Source organism: Bufo bufo, chromosome 2 (genome assembly GCF_905171765.1).
Source record: "Bufo bufo chromosome 2, aBufBuf1.1, whole genome shotgun sequence".
NCBI classification, from domain to species: Eukaryota; Metazoa; Chordata; class Amphibia; order Anura; family Bufonidae; genus Bufo; species Bufo bufo.
Window position 1 is genome coordinate 298,784,982 of NC_053390.1, and position 19,880 is coordinate 298,804,861.

At 41.1% G+C, this 19,880-nt stretch overlaps 1 protein-coding gene across 1 annotated transcript; it reads left to right on the forward strand.

Annotated features, from left to right (window-relative positions):
- Positions 1 to 1,446: 1,446 nt before the first annotated feature.
- Positions 1,447 to 2,382, forward strand: LOC120990830 (olfactory receptor 2AP1-like). The gene has a single exon (XM_040419732.1). It carries the CDS (start codon positions 1,447 to 1,449, stop codon positions 2,380 to 2,382), a length of 936 nt encoding a protein of 311 aa, XP_040275666.1.
- Positions 2,383 to 19,880: the final 17,498 nt, after the last annotated feature.

The window sequence follows — 19,880 nt, forward strand, 5'->3', positions numbered from 1 at the left end:
CAGGCACTGAAGATCGAGGTGAGTAGTCGGGAGAGCGTGGCAGATTCAGGCAGCAGGCGAGGGTAGTGAGTTTGTCTACCAAAGGCAGTGATGAAACAGCGGTCAGTCGGGGCGAGAAGAGTCAGGGGTCAGAGGAGCGGAGCGGGTCTGGGAGTGCGCACATACCCCAGTTTAGGTATAGAAGCTCGTAGGCGGCATGGTGCCAAGGAGTATAGCAGGGTAGAATGCTAGGAGAGAGGAGCGACGTCTGCAGCCTACGTTATCGTGCCTTTCACAAATTCTTCAAGGACATCTTCACGGATGAAACACGTATTTTTTTTCACGGATGTGTCACTGACACAGAAATGTGAACGAGGCCTTAGTGTGCTGTGAGAAGGGAGGTGAAGGAGGTGGATCATTCAGTGTTTGATTAGGATATTTATTTTTCTATGGATTTTGTGCCAAAATCATCATTAAATCAGGTAGCATACCGGGGGCTCATTGACAAAGACCCGTGTTTTATGCCTCATCGTAAATTACTTACTGTACCTTTGACAGTCTGTGCACATGGTGTAAAAATGAAATTAGATGTACAGCACACCTACATTTATGCTTATGAATTTATTGGGGCCGATATCGCGGCCCAGCCTCCCAAGTGGTGAGGATGGTGTAAAAACAAGCATATAAAAAAATTGCAAAATGGGGTCTTGTAACTTTTTTTTTTACTTCCGAAACTTGGTGTAAAAATGTTAGTAAATTACCCCTACTGTTTATTTGTAACCCCTTTCACCTGCTAGCTAAAAAATCCAGGTGGAAATGTATTTTTGCTATGGAAAAAGAATTGTCCATGTGGAGAAAGAAAATGGGTTTGTCCTCACTGAATGCTGCCATCCTCATGCAGATACACTGATGCCTCCAGTGCACAGCTACAGCAGAAATCTGAGTGTGCATTTGGATTTTTGCAGTAGATTCTATTGAAAATACAAAACGAATTTCTACCTCTCTACAGTTACATAACTGCAAATAATAGTTTTGCAAAAAATAGTACCAAGTACATCTGGTGGACGTCCCAGGGCAGCATTATCAGTGGTAAAACGTTTACACAGTCAGGTTTCTGCGCACAGTCTTGGAACCCAAAATCAAGAGTGGATCATAAAAGCGGGATAATTACATCTATTTTTTTATATACTCTTGGTTTTTGCTTCCAAAATTCCATCAGGAAACCTGAGGATGTGGCCATATCCTTAGAAGTCTTTATAACAAGCCCTTAAGGAATTTAACACCTAGAGGGCAAACAGAAAAGCAATAAATATTAGACGCAAAGGGAATGAACTGCACGTGTGATATGGAGACTTGTAACAGCTCACATATGGCATATACTATTTACCTTCTTTTTCAATGTCCTGTTTTTTACTATTTTATGCTTAATTTTTCTTTGCTATTTTGAAATGAAATCAGATTCTGTAGATGGCTTCTTACAACCAGACCTGGTTTAGTATTCAAGGATTTAGAGTTACCTCTCCTCTACAGTTATGTGTTTTCTCACTTCTGCTCCTTGTGTATGTGTTCTCCATTTTGGTGAACATGTTGATCATAATAATTATAACCTTACATCAGCATCTTCAAACTCCAATGTATTTTTTCCTGAGAAATTTGGCAATCTTAGACATGAGTCTTTCTTCTTGTACATTGCCCAAACTGCTAGTCATCTTTGGTAGTGGTGATGAATCCATATCATTCAGTGGTTGTATGCTGCAACTATATTTCTATATATCTGTTGGGAGCATAGTGTTCTATACACTGGGACTCCTGTCACTTGACAGGTACATTGCCATCTGTCACCCTCTCCGATATAACACACTCCTGCCCATCCAACTGTGCAGGAAACTTGTCATTTTTGCATGGGTATTTGGGTTTTTGGAGTTCATCCCAATGATTTTTCTAACTTCCCAGCTGGATTGGTGCAGTAGCAATGTTGTCATTGACCACTTCTTCTGTGATGGTTCCACATTACTACATATATCCTGCTCTAGCACTGATGTGGTCGAGAATATATATTTTTGGTTTGCATCTATCACTATTTTAGGTACATTTCTTCCTACACTCTCTTCCTATTGCTTTATCATTTCAACAATCTTACGTATCTCATTATCTACATGTAGAAAGAAAATGTTCTCCACCTGCTCTTCACATTTTATTGTTGTGTCAATTGCTTATGGATGTTGCATTTTTATTTATGTTCGCCCAGCAGGACATTTTACAACCAGACATGAGAAAACTGTGGCTATCTTCAACAGTATTTTAGCTCCACTGCTACATCCATTAATCTATACCTTGAGAAACCAAGCAGTCTTGCATGGTTTAAAACATATGTTAAAAAAAATAAAATCAATTAACAATTGATAATGTAGTATAAAAATGTAATGCTTTCTTGATGGTTTCTACAGTATATCTGCAGTACCCCCAGTACCCTGAATTTTTTATTAAATATTGTTATATTTTCTAATGTTTAGTTCATTCATTCCAGAAGAAGTGTTTTGCAGGTACAGGACTAACCATCCCTTTCCTCCCCTCTTGGTAGGAGTTGGCTGGGCCTAATTCCTGCCAGGAGGGAGAGTTCTTGGGAGATAGTGAAGGAGATTGGAAGCACATGATGGAGCTCCTACCCCTTGTGAGACCATCACTCCAGAGATCATAAGAATCAAGAACACTGCCTCCAAGAAGCTTCAGTGTAAGTGGATTGCAGATAGATCAGCAAAACTAGAGCTTCACAGACACTGCTATAGGTGAGGGAAACAGGTCAGACACCTATAATTTTTATTTATTTTATGCACTTATATACTGCTACTATATTCCAAAGTGCTTAACAGACATTAGCATCCAACTGTCCACATTGGGGCTCACAATCTAGGTTCCCTATCAGTATGTCTTTGAAGTGTAGGAGGAAACCGGAGTACCCGGAGGAAACCCACACAAACACAAGAAGAACATTCAAACTCTATGCAGATTTTGTCCTTGGTTAGATTCGAACCTAGGGCCCCAGTGCTGCAAGGCACCAGTGCTAACCACTGATGGTCACTGTGTGATACAGGTTTAACCACCAGGCTATACTAACAACAAACCTGTATCACACAGTGACCATCTATATCCACAAGAGCCTGCAAGTGCCATCAAACTGCTATACAACCAGCCATCATACCTTCTCATCTGGTGCCAGATTTGCACTTGTATTTGTACTTAATACTGCCGGATGTGCCACACGTTTTATTTTGCACTAAGAAAAAAGAGACCGCTATTCTTCAGACCACCTTTCCACTCACTGATTCCCAAGGAGCCTGAGGGAGTACACTGTGACACTACACTTCATCAGGGCCACTACCACTCACATCAAATGCACGGGTTCCTCAGGGGCTTGCTGCATATCTATGAATGAAAACAGGGATGGATTAAGTGGCCCAACAGTCCTGGGCCATTCCTCAAGCTTGGGCTCAATAAGTAAAAATAAAGTATGCTAAAGCTATATTTAGATGGATATTACATTCAGCACTACCAAACATAATTAAGAATACAGCACTACATACCTATTACAAACCAGATTCCAAAAAAGTTGGGACACTAAACAAATTGTGAATAAAAACTGAATGCAATGATGTGGAGATGGCAAATGTCAATATTTTATTTGTAATGGAACTTAGATGACAGATCAAACGTTTAATCCGAGTAAATATATAATTTTAAAGGAAAAATAAGTTGATTCAAAATTTCACGGTGTCAACAAATCCCCAAAAAGTTGGGACAAGTAGCAATAAGAGGCTGGAAAAAGTAAATTTGAGCATAACGAAGAGCTGGAAGACCAATTAACACTAATTAGGTCAATTGGCAACATGATTGGGTTTAAAAAGAGCTTCTCAGAGTGGCAGTGTCTCTCAGAAGCCAAGATGGGTAGAAGATCACCAATTCCCACAATGTTGCGCAGAAAGATAGTGGAGCAATATCAGAAAGGTGTTACCTTTCTGATATTGCATCTATCATCATCAACTTTGCATCTATCATCATCAACTGTGCATAACATCATCCAAAGATTCAGAGAATCTGGAACAATCTCTGTGCGTAAAACCATACTGGATGCCCGTGATCTCCGGGCCCTTAAACGACACTGCACCACAAACAGGAATGCTACTGTAAAGGAAATAACAGAATGGGCTCAGGAATACTTCCAGAAACCATTGTCAGTGAACACAATCCACCGTGCCATCCGCCGTTGCCAGCTGAAATTCTACAGTGCAAAGAAGAAGCCATTTCTAAGCAAGATCCACAAGCTCAGGCGTTTTCACTGGGCCAGGGATCATTTAAAATGGAGTGTGGCAAAATGGAAGACTGTTCTGTGGTCAGACGAGTCACGATTCGAAGTTCTTTTTGGAAATCTGGGACGCCATGTCATCCGGACCAAAGAGGACAAGGACAACCCAAGTTGTTATCAACGCTCAGTTCAGAAGCCTGCATCTCTGATGGTATGGGGTTGCATGAGTGCGTGTGGCATGGGCAGCTTGCATGTCTCGAAAGGCACCATCAATGCAGAAAAATATATTCAGGTTCTAGAACAACATATGCTCCCATGCAGACGTCATCTCTTTCATGGAAGACCCTGCATTTTTCAACAAGATAATGCCAGACCACATTCTGCATCAATCACAACATCATGGCTGCGTAGTAGAAGGATCCGGGTACTGAAATGGACAGTCTGCAGTCCAGATCTTTCACCTATAGAGAACATTTGGCGCATCTTAACCACCTCCCGACCGCCTAACGCACGGATGCGTCCGGAAGGTGGTTGATTCATTCCTCCTGGACGCATCCGTGCGTCATCTCGCGAGACGCGAGATTTCCTGTGAACGCGCGCACACAGGCGCGCGCGCTCACAGGAACGGAAGGTAAGAGAGTTGATCTCCAGCCTGCCAGCGGCGATCGTTCGCTGGCAGGCTGGAGATGTGATTTTTTTAACCCCTAACAGGTATATTAGACGCTGTTTTGATAACAGCGTCTAATATACCTGCTACCTGGTCCTCTGGTGGTCCCCTTTGTTTGGATCGACCACCAGAGGACACAGGTAGCTCAGTAAAGTAGCACCAAGCACCACTACACTACACTACACCCCCCCCCGTCACTTATTAACCCCTTATTAGCACCTGATCACCCCATATAGACTCCCTGATCACCCCCCTGTCATTGATTACCCCCCTGTCATTGATCAACCCCCTGTAAAGCTCCATTCAGACGTCCGCATGATTTTTACGGATCCACTGATAGATGGATCGGATCCGCAAAACGCATCCGGACGTCTGAATGAAGCCTTACAGGGGCGTGATCAATGACTGTGGTTATCACCCCATATAGACTCCCTGATCACCCCCCTGTCATTGATTACACCCCTGTCATTGATTTCCCCCCTGTAAAGCTCCATTCAGACGTCCGCATGATTTTTACGGATCCACTGATAGATGGATCGGATCCGCAAAACGCATCCGGACGTCTGAATGAAGCCTTACAGGGGCGTGATCAATGACTGTGGTTATCACCCCATATAGACTCCCTGATCACCCCCCTGTCATTGATCACACCCCTGTCATTGATCACCCCCCTGTAAAGCTCCATTCAGACGTCCGCATGATTTTTACGGATGCACTGATAGATGGATCGGATCCGCAAAACGCATCCGGACGTCTGAATGAAGCCTTACAGGGGCATGATCAATGACTGTGGTGATCACCCCATATAGACTCCCTGATCACCCCCCTGTAAAGCTCCATTCAGATGTCCGCATGATTTTTACGGATGCACTGATAGATGGATCCGATCCGCAAAACGCATCCGGACGTCTGAATGAAGCCTTACAGGGGCATGATCAATGACTGTGGTGATCACCCCATATAGACTCCCTGATCACCCCCCTGTAAAGCTCCATTCAGATGTCCGCATGATTTTTACGGATGCACTAATAGATGGATCCGATCCGCAAAACGCATCCGGACGTCTGAATGAAGCCTTACAGGGGCGTGATCAATGACTGTGGTGATCACCCCATATAGACTCCCTGATCACCCCCCTGTCATTGATTACACCCCTGTAAAGCTCCATTCAGACGTCCGCATGATTTTTACGGATCCACTGATAGATGGATCGGATCCGCAAAACGCATCCGGACGTCTGAATGAAGCCTTACAGGGGCATGATCAATGACTGTGGTGATCACCCCATATAGACTCCCTGATCACCCCCCTGTCATTGATCACCCCCCCTGTCATTGATCACCCCCCCTGTCATTGATCACCCCCCCTGTCATTGATCACCCCCCCTGTCATTGATCACCCCCCCTGTCATTGATCACCCCCCTGTCATTGATCACCCCCCCTGTCATTGATCACCCCCCCTGTCATTGATCACCCCCCCTGTCATTGATCACCCCCCCTGTCATTGATCACCCCCCCTGTCATTGATCACCCCCCTGTCATTGATCACCCCTCTGTAAGGCTCCATTCAGACATTTTTTTGGCCCAAGTTAGCGGAATTATTTTTTTTTTTTCTTACAAAGTCTCATATTCCACTAACTTGTGTCAAAAAATAAAATCTCACATGAACTCATCATACCCCTCACGGAATCCAAATGCGTAAAATTTTTTAGACATTTATATTCCAGACTTCTTCTCACGCTTTAGGGCCCCTAGAATGCCAGGGCAGTATAAATACCCCACATGTGACCCCATTTCGGAAAGAAGACACCCCCAGGTATTCCGTGAGGGGCATATTGAGTCCATGAAAGATTGAAATTTTTGTCCCAAGTTAGCGGAACGGGAGACTTTGTGAGAAAAAAATTAAAAATATCAATTTCCGCTAACTTGTGCCAAAAATTTTTTTTTTCTATGAACTCGCCATGCCCCTCATTGAATACCTTGGGGTGTCTTCTTTCCAAAATGGGGTCACATGTGGGGTATTTATACTGCCCTGGCATTCTAGGGGCCCCAAAGCGTGAGAAGAAGTCTGGTATCCAAATGTCTAAAAATGCCCTCCTAAAAGGAATTTGGGCACCTTTGCGCATCTAGGCTGCAAAAAAGTGTCACACATCTGGTATCGCCGTACTCAGGAGAAGTTGGGGAATGTGTTTTGGGGTGTCATTTTACATATACCCATGCTGGGTGAGAGAAATATCTTGGTCAAATGCCAACTTTGTATAAAAAAATGGGAAAAGTTGTCTTTTGCCAAGATATTTCTCTCACCCAGCAAGGGTATATGTAAAATGACACCCCAAAACACATTCCCCAACTTCTCCTGAATACGGCGATACCACATGTGTGACACTTTTTTGCAGCCTAGGTGGGCAAAGGGGCCCATATTCCAAAGAGCACCTTTAGGATTTCACAGGTCATTTACCTACTTACCACACATTAGGGCCCCTGGAAAATGCCAGGGCAGTATAACTACCCCACAAGTGACCCCATTTTGGAAAGAAGACACCCCAAGGTATTCCGTGAGGGGCATGGCGAGTTCCTAGAATTTTTTATTTTTTGTCACAAGTTAGTGGAAAATGCTGATTTTTTTTTTTTTTTTTTTTTTTTTTATACAAAGTCTCATATTCCACTAACTTGTGACAAAAAATAAAAACTTCCATGAACTCACTATGTCCATCAGCGAATACCTTGGGGTGTCTTCTTTCCAAAATGGGGTCACTTGTGGGGTAGTTATACTGCCCTGGCATTCTAGTGGCCCAAATGTGTGGTAAGGAGTTTGAAATCAAATTCTGTAATAAATGACCTGTGAAATCCGAAAGGTGCTCTTTGGAATATGGGCCCCTTTGCCCACCTAGGCTGCAAAAAAGTGTCACACATCTGGTATCTCCGTACTCAGGAGAAGGTGGGGAATGTGTTTTGGGGTGTCATTTTACATATACCCCTGCTGGGTGAGAGAAATATCTTGGCAAAAGACAACTTTTCCCATTTTTTTATACAAAGTTGGCATTTGACCAAGATATTTCTCTCACCCAGCATGGGTATATGTAAAAAGACACCCCAAAACACATTCCCCAACTTCTACTGAATACGGAGATACCAGATGTGTGACACTTTTTTGCAGCCTAGGTGGGCAAAGGGGCCCATATTCCAAAGAGCACCTTTCGGATTTCACAGGTCAATTTTTACAGAATTTGATTTCAAACTCCTTACCACACATTTGGGCCCCTAGAATGCCAGGGCAGTATAACTACCCCACAAGTGACCCCATTTTGGAAAGAAGAGACCCCAAGGTATTCGCTGATGGGCATAGTGAGTTCATGGAAGTTTTTATTTTTTGTCACAAGTTAGTGGAATATGAGACTTTGTATGAAAAAAAAAAAAAAAAAAAAAAATCATCATTTTCCACTAACTTGTGACAAAAAATAAAAAATTCTAGGAACTCGCCATGCCCCTTACGGAATACCTTGGGGTGTCTTCTTTCCAAAATGGGGTCACTTGTGGGGTAGTTATACTGCCCTGGCATTCTAGGGGCCCAAATGTGTGGTAAGGAGTTTGAAATCAAATTCAGTAAAAAATGACGAGTGAAATCCGAAAGGTGCTCTTTGGAATATGGGCCCCTTTGCCCACCTAGGCTGCAAAAAAGTGTCACACATCTGGTATCTCCGTACTCAGGAGAAGGTGGGGAATGTGTTTTGGGGTGTCATTTTATATATACCCATGCTGGGTGAGAGAAATATCTTGGCAAAAGACAACTTTTCCCATTTTTTTATACAAAGTTGTCATTTGACCAAGATATTTATCTCACCCAGCATGGGTATATGTAAAAAGACACCCCAAAACACATTCCTCAACTTCTCCTGAGTACGGCAATACCAGATGTGTGACACTTTTTTGCAGCCTAGGTGGGCAAAGGGGCCCATATTCCAAAGAGCACCTTTCGGATTTCACAGGTCATTTTTTACTGAATTTGATTTCAAACTCCTTACCACACATTTGGGCCCCTAGAATGCCAGGGCAGTATAACTACCCCACAAGTGACCCCATTTTGGAAAGAAGAGACCCCAAGGTATTTCGTGATGGGCATAGTGAGTTCATAGAACTTTTTATTTTTTGTCACAAGTTAGTGGAATATGAGACTTTGTAAGAAAAAAAAAAAAAAAAAAAAAAATCATCATTTTCCGCTAACTTGTGACAAAAAATAAAAAGTTCTATGAACTCACTATGCCCATCAGCGAATACCTTAGGGTGTGTACTTTCAGAAATGGGGTCATTTGTGGGGTGTTTGTACTGTCTGGGCATTGTAGAACCTCAGGAAACATGACAGGTGCTCAGAAAGTCAGAGCTGCTTCAAAAAGCGGAAATTCACATTTTTGTACCATAGTTTGTAAACGCTATAACTTTTACCCAAACCATTTTTTTTCTACCCAAACATTTTTTTTTTATCAAAGACATGTAGAACTATAAATTTAGAGCAAAATTTCTATATGGATGTCGTTTTTTTTGCAAAATTTTACAACTGAAAGTGAAAAATGTCATTTTTTTGCAAAAAAAATCGTTAAATTTCGATTAATAACAAAAAAAGTAAAAATGTCAGCAGCAATGAAATACCACCAAATGAAAGCTCTATTAGTGAGAAGAAAAGGAGGTAAAATTCATTTGGGTGGTAAGTTGCATGACCGAGCAATAAACGGTGAAAGTAGTGTAGGTCAGAAGTGTAAAAAGTGGCCTGGTCTTTCAGGGTGTTTAAGCACTGGGGGCTGAGGTGGATAAAGAGGAAGGTGCAACAAAGAAGGCCCAAGACGATTGAACAGTTAGAGGTCTGCATTAGACAAGAATGGGAGAGCATTCCTATTTCTAAACTTGAGAAACTAGTCTCCTCGGTCCCCAGACGTCTGTTGAGTGTTGTAAGAAGAAGGGGAGATGCCACACAGTGGTGAAAATGGCCTTGTCCCAACTTTTTGGGGATTTGTTGACACCATGAAATTCTTATTCAACATATTTTTCCCTTAAAATGGTGCATTTTCTCAGTTTAAACTTTTGTTCCGTGATTTATGTTCTATTCTGAATAAAATATTAGAAGTTGGCACCTCCACATCATTGCATTCAGTTTTTATTCACGATTTGTATAGTGTCCCAACTTTTTTGGAATCCGGTTTGTACATCTAGTGATGTCTCCTCTAATGTAAGTGTTCTCTTTCTTCCTCTTTTCTATTGGGAGCAGACCACCATGATAACATCTTTCAGCCACGTCTCATCTCTGTAGAGTTTGCCACATAGACATCTCAGATTTCTCACTTTTCCTTCCTCCTCCTGGTGCCACAACAGAGTTATTGCAACAGGCAGTGGATGTGGACACACTGTGCCAACTAATCAGCTTGACTTTGGGCTGAAGCTAAGAGTGTTGACGATTTCCTAGTATTCACCCTTTAACCCCTGGACAGTGAACCTAACTTCATTGCAGGGAAGCAATCAGGCCACTACCTCCTGGAGTAGTCCTGGTGTAGTTAGCTGCTGACCCACGGGGGTCAAGTAGACCAGTGCAAAGCATCAAGGAATCAGGCAGAAGACACAGTCAGAATACAGTCCAAGGTCTGGGCAAGCTGAGTACATGCATATTTCAGATTAGGATTTCACAGTCAGGGCAGACAGAATACATCCGTAATCCACATAGCAATTCAAAGTTTTCGGTAGATGGCAAGGAGCAGAAGCGATAGACAGGCAAGGTAAAGTACATGGGAAGTGAAATGATAGCTGGTTACTAGAGACTAGACAACCTCAAAGCTCAGGCAAGCAGGCAGAACCACAGCCCAGCCGATCTAAATATGGAGACTGATCAGCAACTTAACCAGCACCTGGACAGGGACAGGATGAAAGTATTAACTCTCCTAGTGCTGAAGGAAGTTCACTGAAATCTAGCCACAATTCACTCAGGGAGAGTAGAGTGCCATCCACACCTGCCCAGAACAGGGAAACAGCAACGGGCACAACTTCTGAGACCACAATTATGTGCCTATAGAGGCCAAAGTAGTAATAATGCCCCCTATAGCACCCCCTGTAGTTACACGACTCCCCTACAGTGTTACTCAAGATATATTGTCCTTAATAGTGCTCCCATTAATTATAATACCTGCTGTAGCAAATTCAGTAGTTCTCTGCCTCCAATAGTGCCCCAGTAGTTATAATATGCACCATTAGATATAATAAGCTGTTTCTCTAGTATTCATAATGCTCCCATTAAGTGCCCTCAGTATCTATAATGTCCCCCTGCAGAGCCCCAAATATCTAAAATGCACCCTTATCGTGCCCCAGTAGTAGTTGTGCCCCCAGTAGTAGTGACAAAAAAATAAAAACATTCACCTCAATCCTTACCTCTGCAATGCAGGCTACAGTACTCAACTCAGGCTACAGCAAGCCCTTGAGTAGCTGGAGCAGATGATGGGAGTTGTAGTAGCTCTCATTATAGGATGTGTCACAGTGATTTCCCTCAGGCCGTTGTTCCCTAGGGCAGGTTCTGTGGGAGGAGGACGCACAATTTCTTCCCTCGGGACACACCCTGTAGTTGATTCTCCTGCTAAATGGTATGGGGTCCCCTTCATTTGTGGTGATTGTATAGGTGTCAAGAAGGAGGTGTTGTAGTGCAATGGACGACTTCTGTTGTGGTAGGAGTCAGGAAAGCAGACAAAGGTAGAAGAATTAACGTCTCTTTTTTACTTGGGTGCAAATAGTTATAGTACATCTAGCAGTAATCTGTACACAGTGCAAATCCTGTTCCCAGATGGGGAGGTATGGAGGATGGCAAGGTGACAAATAATGGCACTCCTTGTATGCTATTATGCTATGTTAAAGTCTCTCTCTAGAAATTCTGGCTAGTAACTGTGATCTGTAAATTGTATGATAATTGTTCAACCAACTTCTGAATATATTAATGACTTTCTCAATGGCATTTCCCTACCTTCTATAACCCCATCCCAAAATCAATCTCTCAACTCTAAAATCACACACCTGGAAATATCCGAAGCAATTCATTCCCTTAAAAATAATAAGTCTCCTGGCCCAGATGGACTTACAAACGAATATTATAAAAACTTCTCCAACATTTTAAATCCCTTCTTGACTAGATCTTTCAATTTGATAGCAGAGCAAAAATCAATCCCCAAGGATATGTTAAATGCAATGATAATTACACTCCCAAAACCTGGTAAATCTGCAGATAAACCGGCCAATTTCAGACCTATATCGCTATTAAACTCTGATATAAAGATATTTGCAAAAATTTTAGCAAAGAGATTATCTACCATTCTTCCTTCCTTAATAGCCAATGATCAAATTGGTTTTGTTCCCAACAGACAATCATCAGATGGTACTAGGAGATTCATAGATCTCCTAGATGTGGCATATGCCACCAAAACGCCTTCTTTGCTCCTTTCCTTGGATGCGGAGAAGGCGTTCGATAGGATACACTGGAAATATATTCAGGCTACTTTGGAAAAATACGGTTTTGGAGATTTCTTCCTTTCCGCAGTAATGTCCTTATATTCCAATCCTAGTGCCTCTATATATTCTTCTAGTTTTCTATCTGCTCCATTCAATATCAAAAATGGAACTAGACAAGGCTGTCCCATGTCACCCCTAATATTTGCCCTGGCAATGGAACCCTTTGCGGAACATATCAGATCTTCCCCCCTTATTAAAGGGATAACAGTAGGAAATACAGATCATCGCATAGGACTTTTTGCTGATGATGTTTTAATTCTAACGTCAAACCCAACCACTGCATTAAATGCTATTAACAATATTATTGCTAATTTTGGTAAGGCTTCCTTTTATAAAGTGAATATTAATAAGTCCCAAATTCTTGACCTGGGTTTGACCAGAGCCACCAGGCGGTCAATTTCTAACTTGTATAAATACCCATGGGCTGATGAATCATTGACATATCTGGGCATACAACTCGCCTTCCCTACTAACAAACTATTTAAAGTCAATTTTTGGCCACTATATAATAAAATCAACGACTCCTTAAACAACCTAAGAATGGACTCGCTGTCATGGTTAGGAAGAATAGCTGCAATCAAAATGGTGATTCTACCCAAAATCATTTACATGTTCCGTAACATTCCAATTGCTATTCCCAACGGTTACATAACAAAGCTACAAGCTTTAATCAACAGACACATATGGGGAAAATACAAACCCAGAGTGAAAGGACCTATACTTAACAAATCACTTAAAACAGGTGGTCTTAATGTCCCTTCTATTAAACATTATTATGCCTCCGCTATACTTGACCAAATGAGATACCTGATCAAGAATGATACTTCAAAAAAATGGGTTTTACTGGAAAAAAATATAATGGGCTCCCATGATATAAATCTACACCTCTCTGCTACAGCGGTCTTTGGCATTAAGAATATTTCCTCACTCGCAACTCTGAAAGCAATACACAACATCTGGTATACCATTGCTAGAATAGAAAAACTAGTTACCACCTCAGTTTTTTCCCTGCCCTTAGAAATTTGTGAATTAGCCATTCCTGACCTAAGGATTGACAATTGGATTACTTTGGGTATCACTAATATAGGGCAACTAAAGAAAAATGATGTTTTTGTTGATTTCGCTTATCTACATAAAGAGTTTAACATACCCAATACAGATTTCTATAAGTATCTGAGAATAAGACATCTACTTCAATCCCCTAGAAATTTTCACCATACTTCTCTCAATCACTCTTTATCGGACTGGATTCAAATGACACACAGATTAGATAAAGGTATTACAAAAGGTTATCATTTACTAAAGGAATCAAATACAAACCCCTTACAGCATATTATAGATAAGTGGAATGTAGAATTGGGTTCAGCTCTCACAGATTCAGAGTGGAACGAAGTTTTTACCTCTGTCTCTAAACTCTCCAAATGCTCTGATCACTTAGAAGGAGCAAGAAAATTATTATACAGATGGTATAGAACCCCTGTTTATATAAACAGAATCTTTCCTGAGGTCTCCCCAGCTTGCTGGAGATGTGGCCATGATTATGGAACATATCTTCACATGTGGTGGGAGTGCCGTACAGTAAAAAATCTGTGGATCTCAATTTTTGAGTTCTTATCTTCTCTAGCAGGTTATCCTATTGACCCCTCTCCTAAGATGGCTTTACTTTCTGTAGGCCTTATAGACCTGCCATACCACTTTAGAGTAATTGCCAGTCACTTAATATTTGTTACACGTCTGAAAGTTGCTGCCTGCTGGAAAGCTGGTGAACTCCCTAATATCAAGAGAATTTTTAGAACGCTTGACAACAACTGCTTATTTGAGGGTCTTTGGGCATCAGCTAGGAACTCAAAGTCTGTCTTCCTAAAGAATTGGGAAGTGTGGCTAAGTGATAAGAAATGCAACATTCCTCCTAATGCAGCTATTAGATTATGATCTTTTAGCTCTACTATATTACTTGAATATTAGTATGCATCCCAGTATTTATGTACCTTAGTGACCTTTTCTGTTAATGGTACCAGTTTATTTGTCGTGTGCAATGTAACTACCTTCCCCTATTAGAAGATGTCACAAGTGCCTTATTATCTGCTGTGATACAATCTTGTACATGTGAATGTTTACATTTAAATGTAACCTATGTTTATGAAAATTTTAATAAAAATTATTGTTCAAAAAAAAAAATTGTATGATAATTATTTTTCTTTATTTTTGTTAGAAATGTTTAAAAAAAATTGAGTGACACTGACATACTGACTTCTGTCATGTGCCATCTCTGTTTCGGACCCACTCCTGTTTTTTTTTGGCCTTAGCAATACTCATCAATTACTGACCAAATACTGACCGTGTGAAGGCTGATGCTCAAAAGACAGGATCCAATTCTTTGGCGTTGTTTTGATGGAAACTACAGATTGGCGTGGTATTAAAGAGCAGGAAGTGCTCAACCCCATATGCAGTGGTGCATCTATACCAGGGGGCAGATCCTGCACTTGTGGTCCGCTCCTAATGGCAGTCACCAGCAAAAATGCATACAATGGAGGATGCCTGCAGCGGACCACAAGTAGCACAATGGACATCCTACACAGGATAGCAAATGTGTGGATGTGATAAACAGTAAAAATAATATAACAAAAACAAAGACAGGTGCACTCTGCGGTCTTACTAACCCTCATACTGGTGTAAAATTGAGAGAAAAAATTTGCCTAATACAGGTTTTGGAGCTACTTCTAGTAAGGGCATGGTTAAGTGTGATGGGTGTCTTAACTTTAGTCCCTTATAAGCAGTGAAATCTGTAATAGTTGAAGATGCAAGTTACTTTGCTCACTCCTATGCTCGAGAGATTAGCCAACATATCCTGCTTGGAGGACATGTCTGAGCCCGAGCACCGCGCCAAGGTTTCTTAAGTAGCTTGGGACCTAACGCTAAAGCTACCTGGGCCGTATGGGCAACACCAGGAGCCAGTGGACAAATTACAGGAGCGCAAGGTCCGACTCACAGCAATCTCCCAGTAACCTCCAGCATGTGACCTTGCATACAGTGGGAGGAGGGAGAGAGCTCTGAGCCCCACCCAAGACTGGCTGATATAGCCCGAGCCTCACATGTGCACCAGAATGCTGCCTGTGGATGGAAATAAAGGCACATTCAGACTAGGAGTTTCTACACCTCCAAAATATTCAATATACAAACTACAGATTGGCGTGGTATTAAAAAGCAGGAAGAGCTCAACCCCATATGCAGTGTTGCATCTATATCGGGGGAGCAGATCCTGCACTTGTGGTCCGCTGCTAATGGCAGTCCCCAGCAAAAATGCATACAATGGAGGATGCCTGCAGCGGACCACAAGTACCACAATGGACATCCTACACAGGATAGCAAATGTGTGGATGTGATAAACATTAAAAATAATATAACAAAAACAAAGACAGGTGCACTCTGTGGTCTTACTAACCCTCATACTGGTGTAAAATTGAGATATTAGCCAACATATCCTGCTTGGAGGACATGTCTGAGCCCGAGCACCGTAGTAATCTATGTATTGTATGTAAATTAGGCTGTTGGGGGTTTGAAACCATGTGTGCCATGCCTAGTAAAGTCAGTTGACTCCCAAACTGTGTGTCGTCCAGTTACTGGGGAAATTGTCTCTTGGATATTAACCTGCTTCTTCAGCTACAAGGGGATTTAAGTGGAGATATTGATGGTATGTCTTGAAGCTCCGCAACAGTAGCCAATTACTTAGCGCTAGGAAATGATTTCAATGACACAAGATGACACATCTTTAAGTATCTATAGATTACAACTCAGATTACCGACCTACCACGGGATGGCGGAAGGTCCGTAATATAATAGAGTAATTTAGACAGCACTCCAGTATTTAGATTAATGCTTTTTTATTTGCCGGACATAGAGGTCCTTTTTGGGACTGAAGCAACGTTTTGGGCAAAAAACATGCCCTTCATCAGGCTGATGTAAAAAGAAAAAAGAAGAAAAGAGGGAAAAATAATAATAATAATAATGGATAATGTATGAATACATACAATATTTACAGTTTAACATGATTTACAAAGGTTCAGTGAGAACATGATTTAAGCAAGTAATTAATTGAGATACTATGAGGACAATATCTATGAATACATACAATATTTATAGTGAACATGATTACAAAATTAGAAGGTTATGTGGATACATGATTCAAATAAGTAATTGGTTGCAATACAATAATAATTAGCATGATTCAAAAGAATTTCATGATTATTAATGAGAATTCATATGCTCCATGAGACGGGTGTCCAGCCAAATTACCGGTGGTGGCTATATTGCAATCAGAGGATAGTTAATAATAATGTAGGTTGAAAGGTCAGCATGTAACACTAATGAGAAGTGTATTGAAGGGAGCAAGAATATGATTGGCCATTATGTATTAAAGGGCACATATCATAAGTCCTAAAATTATGGGAGAAATGATATTAGAGAATATGATCGAAATGACACAAGGGATATTACAACCTGTGTAAGTGTAGAGCCCTAAAATTAGATCAGTCGATATATGTCATGTGTGTAGAAAAGAAGTCACATTACAAGTTAATAATGGATTGGATACAGTACAATGACTAAAGCATAGATATCACATAAGACATATATACCAACGGCTAGGGCGTGCTTCACGGGTGTCGCCACCCGTTATTAGACGGCTCTGGCCCTGAAAGAAAAACATAGAGAAGGGTTAACATGGAAGAATTAACAAGAAAAAAGAAGGAAAGAAGAGAAGAGGATGATTGATTAGTCTAAGATGTAATCTTTATTAAGACCATGAGGTTCAAGAGTGTTAAGGCGTCGGATCCAAGACATCTCTCTCTCCTGTAACAGCAGCTCACGGTTACCTCCTCGTCTGGGTGGTGGTATCCAGTCGATGACTTGGAATCGAAGCTGACTAACTGAATTACCATATTTGGCAAAATGTTGGACAAGGGGTGCTTCTAATTTGAGTGCGTATATTCGACTTGTGTTGAGATATTCGTTCTTTTATTTTTTGGATGGTTTCCCCAACATATCCTAATCCACACGGACATTTGATTAAATACACTAATAGTTGGAAACACAGGAGTAGTGGCCATTGATGTTGAATTTTTTACCGGTGGATGGGTGGGTGAAAGTGGAGCCTTTGGTAACATTCCCACATTGAGCGCAGGATAGGCAGGGATATGTGCCTTTAATGGGGGAACCGGTAATTGTACTTTGTACGCTGTGTGTTTTGTTGGAACCAAGATCAGACCGTATAATATTGTCCCTAATATTTTTGGCTCTTTTGTATGACATAAGAGGTTTGTCTGGGAAGATGATAGGGAAATTATTTGATAAAACGGACCAGTGTTTGTATATGATCCGTTTGATGTCTGGACTTAAATGGGAAAATGTGGTGACACACGGGATGCGTTTCTGTATGGATCTAGGCTGTTTCGGTTTGAGTAGGTCAGTTCTGGACAGTTGAGTGGTTTTTTCATTATGTTCTTCCAGAACATGTTTAGGGAAACCTCTGCTGAGGAATTTGTTCGACATTTCTATGAGTCGGGAATTAATGGTATCCGGATCTGACACAATACGTTTAACTCGCATGAGTTGTGAGAAGGGTAAGGAGTGAATAAGCCCAGGAGGATGGAATGAATTATGTCTAAGGAGACTGTTCCTATCTGTGGGTTTGGTATAGAGGTCTGTTTGCAGTATATTGTTGCTTACCCTTACTAGGACATCCAGAAACGAAATCTCAGTGTCGCTGCAGGTCAAGGAGAGAGAGATAGAGTCTGTGGCCGAGTCGATTATTCTATGGAATGTGTATAGGTCTTCCACTGGACCCTGCCAAATGCAAAAGATATCATCAATATATTGATACCAACATTTCACATGATTAGAAAATAGTTCGTTCGTATATACAAAGGAGTCTTCAAAGTGGTTCATGTAAAGAACTGCAAAAGTTGGTGCTACGTTACAGCCCATGGCTGTCCCGGAGATTTGAAAGTAAAATTGATCTTCAAACAGAAAATAATTCCTTTTAAGTACAAATGTTAGAAGGGAAATGATAAATTCTTGTTCTGGGATAGAGAATTCTGCTTGTTGGCAGATAACTTCTCTAACACATTCTATGCCGGCATCAGTGGGGATGTTGGTGTAAAGGCTACTGACATCCATAGTTACCAAAAAGATATTTTCACCCTCCAAGTTCAGGCATTGGATCTTATTAAGAAAATCAGTGGTGTCCTGGATAAAGGAGGCACCCTGTTGTGCATAGATCCTTAAACCCTTAGGGACCGGGCTCATTTTCACCTTAAGGACCAGGCCATTTTTTGGAAATCTGACCAGTGTCACTTTAAGTGCAGTGTCACTTTAAGTGCTAATAACTTTAAAACGCTTTGACTTATCCAGGCCATTCTGAGATTGTTTTTTCGTCACATATTGTACTTCATGACACTGGTAAAATGAAGTCAAAATTTTAATTTTTTTTTGCACCCAAAAATACCTAATTTACCAAAAATTTGGAAAAATTTGCAAATTTCAAAGTTTCAGTTTCTCTACTTCTGTAATACATAGTAATACCCCCAAAAATTGTGATGACTTACATTCCCCATATGTCTACTTCATGTTTGAATTATTTTGGGAATGATATTTTATTTTTTCGGGATGTTATAAGGCTTAGAAGTTTAGAAGCAAATCTTGAAATTTTTCAGAAATTTACAAAAACTCCATTTTTAGGGACCAGTTCAGGTCTGAAGTCACTTTGTAGAAACCACCCAAAAATGACCCCATCTAAGAAACTACACCCCTCAAGGTATTCAAAACTGATTTTGCATACATTGTTAACCCTTTAGGTGTTGCACAAGAGTTATTGGCAAATGGGGAGTAAATTTGAGAATTTCATTTTTTTGTCTAATTTTTCATTTTAACCCATTTTTTCCACTAACAAAGCAAGGGTTAACAGCCAAACAAGACTGTATCTTTATTGCCCTGACTCTGCCTTTTACAGAAACACCCAATATGTGGCCGTAAACTACTGTACGGCCACACAGCGGGGCGTAGAGTGAAAGGTGCGCCGTTTGGTTTTTGGAAGGCTGATTTTTATGGACTGGTTTATTTACACCATGTCCCATTTGAAGCCCCCTGATGCACCCCTAGAGGAGAAACTCCCTAAAAGTGACCCCATCTAAGAAACTACACCCCTCAAGGTATTCAAAACTGATTTTACATACGTCATTAACCCTTTAGGTGTTGCACAAGAGTTATTGGCAAATGGGGATGAAATTTGAGAATTTCATTTTTTTGCCTAATTTTCAATTTTAACCCATTTTTCCCACTAACAAAGCAAGGGTTAACAGCCAAACAAGACTGTATCTTTATTACCCTGACTCTGCTGTTTACAGAAAC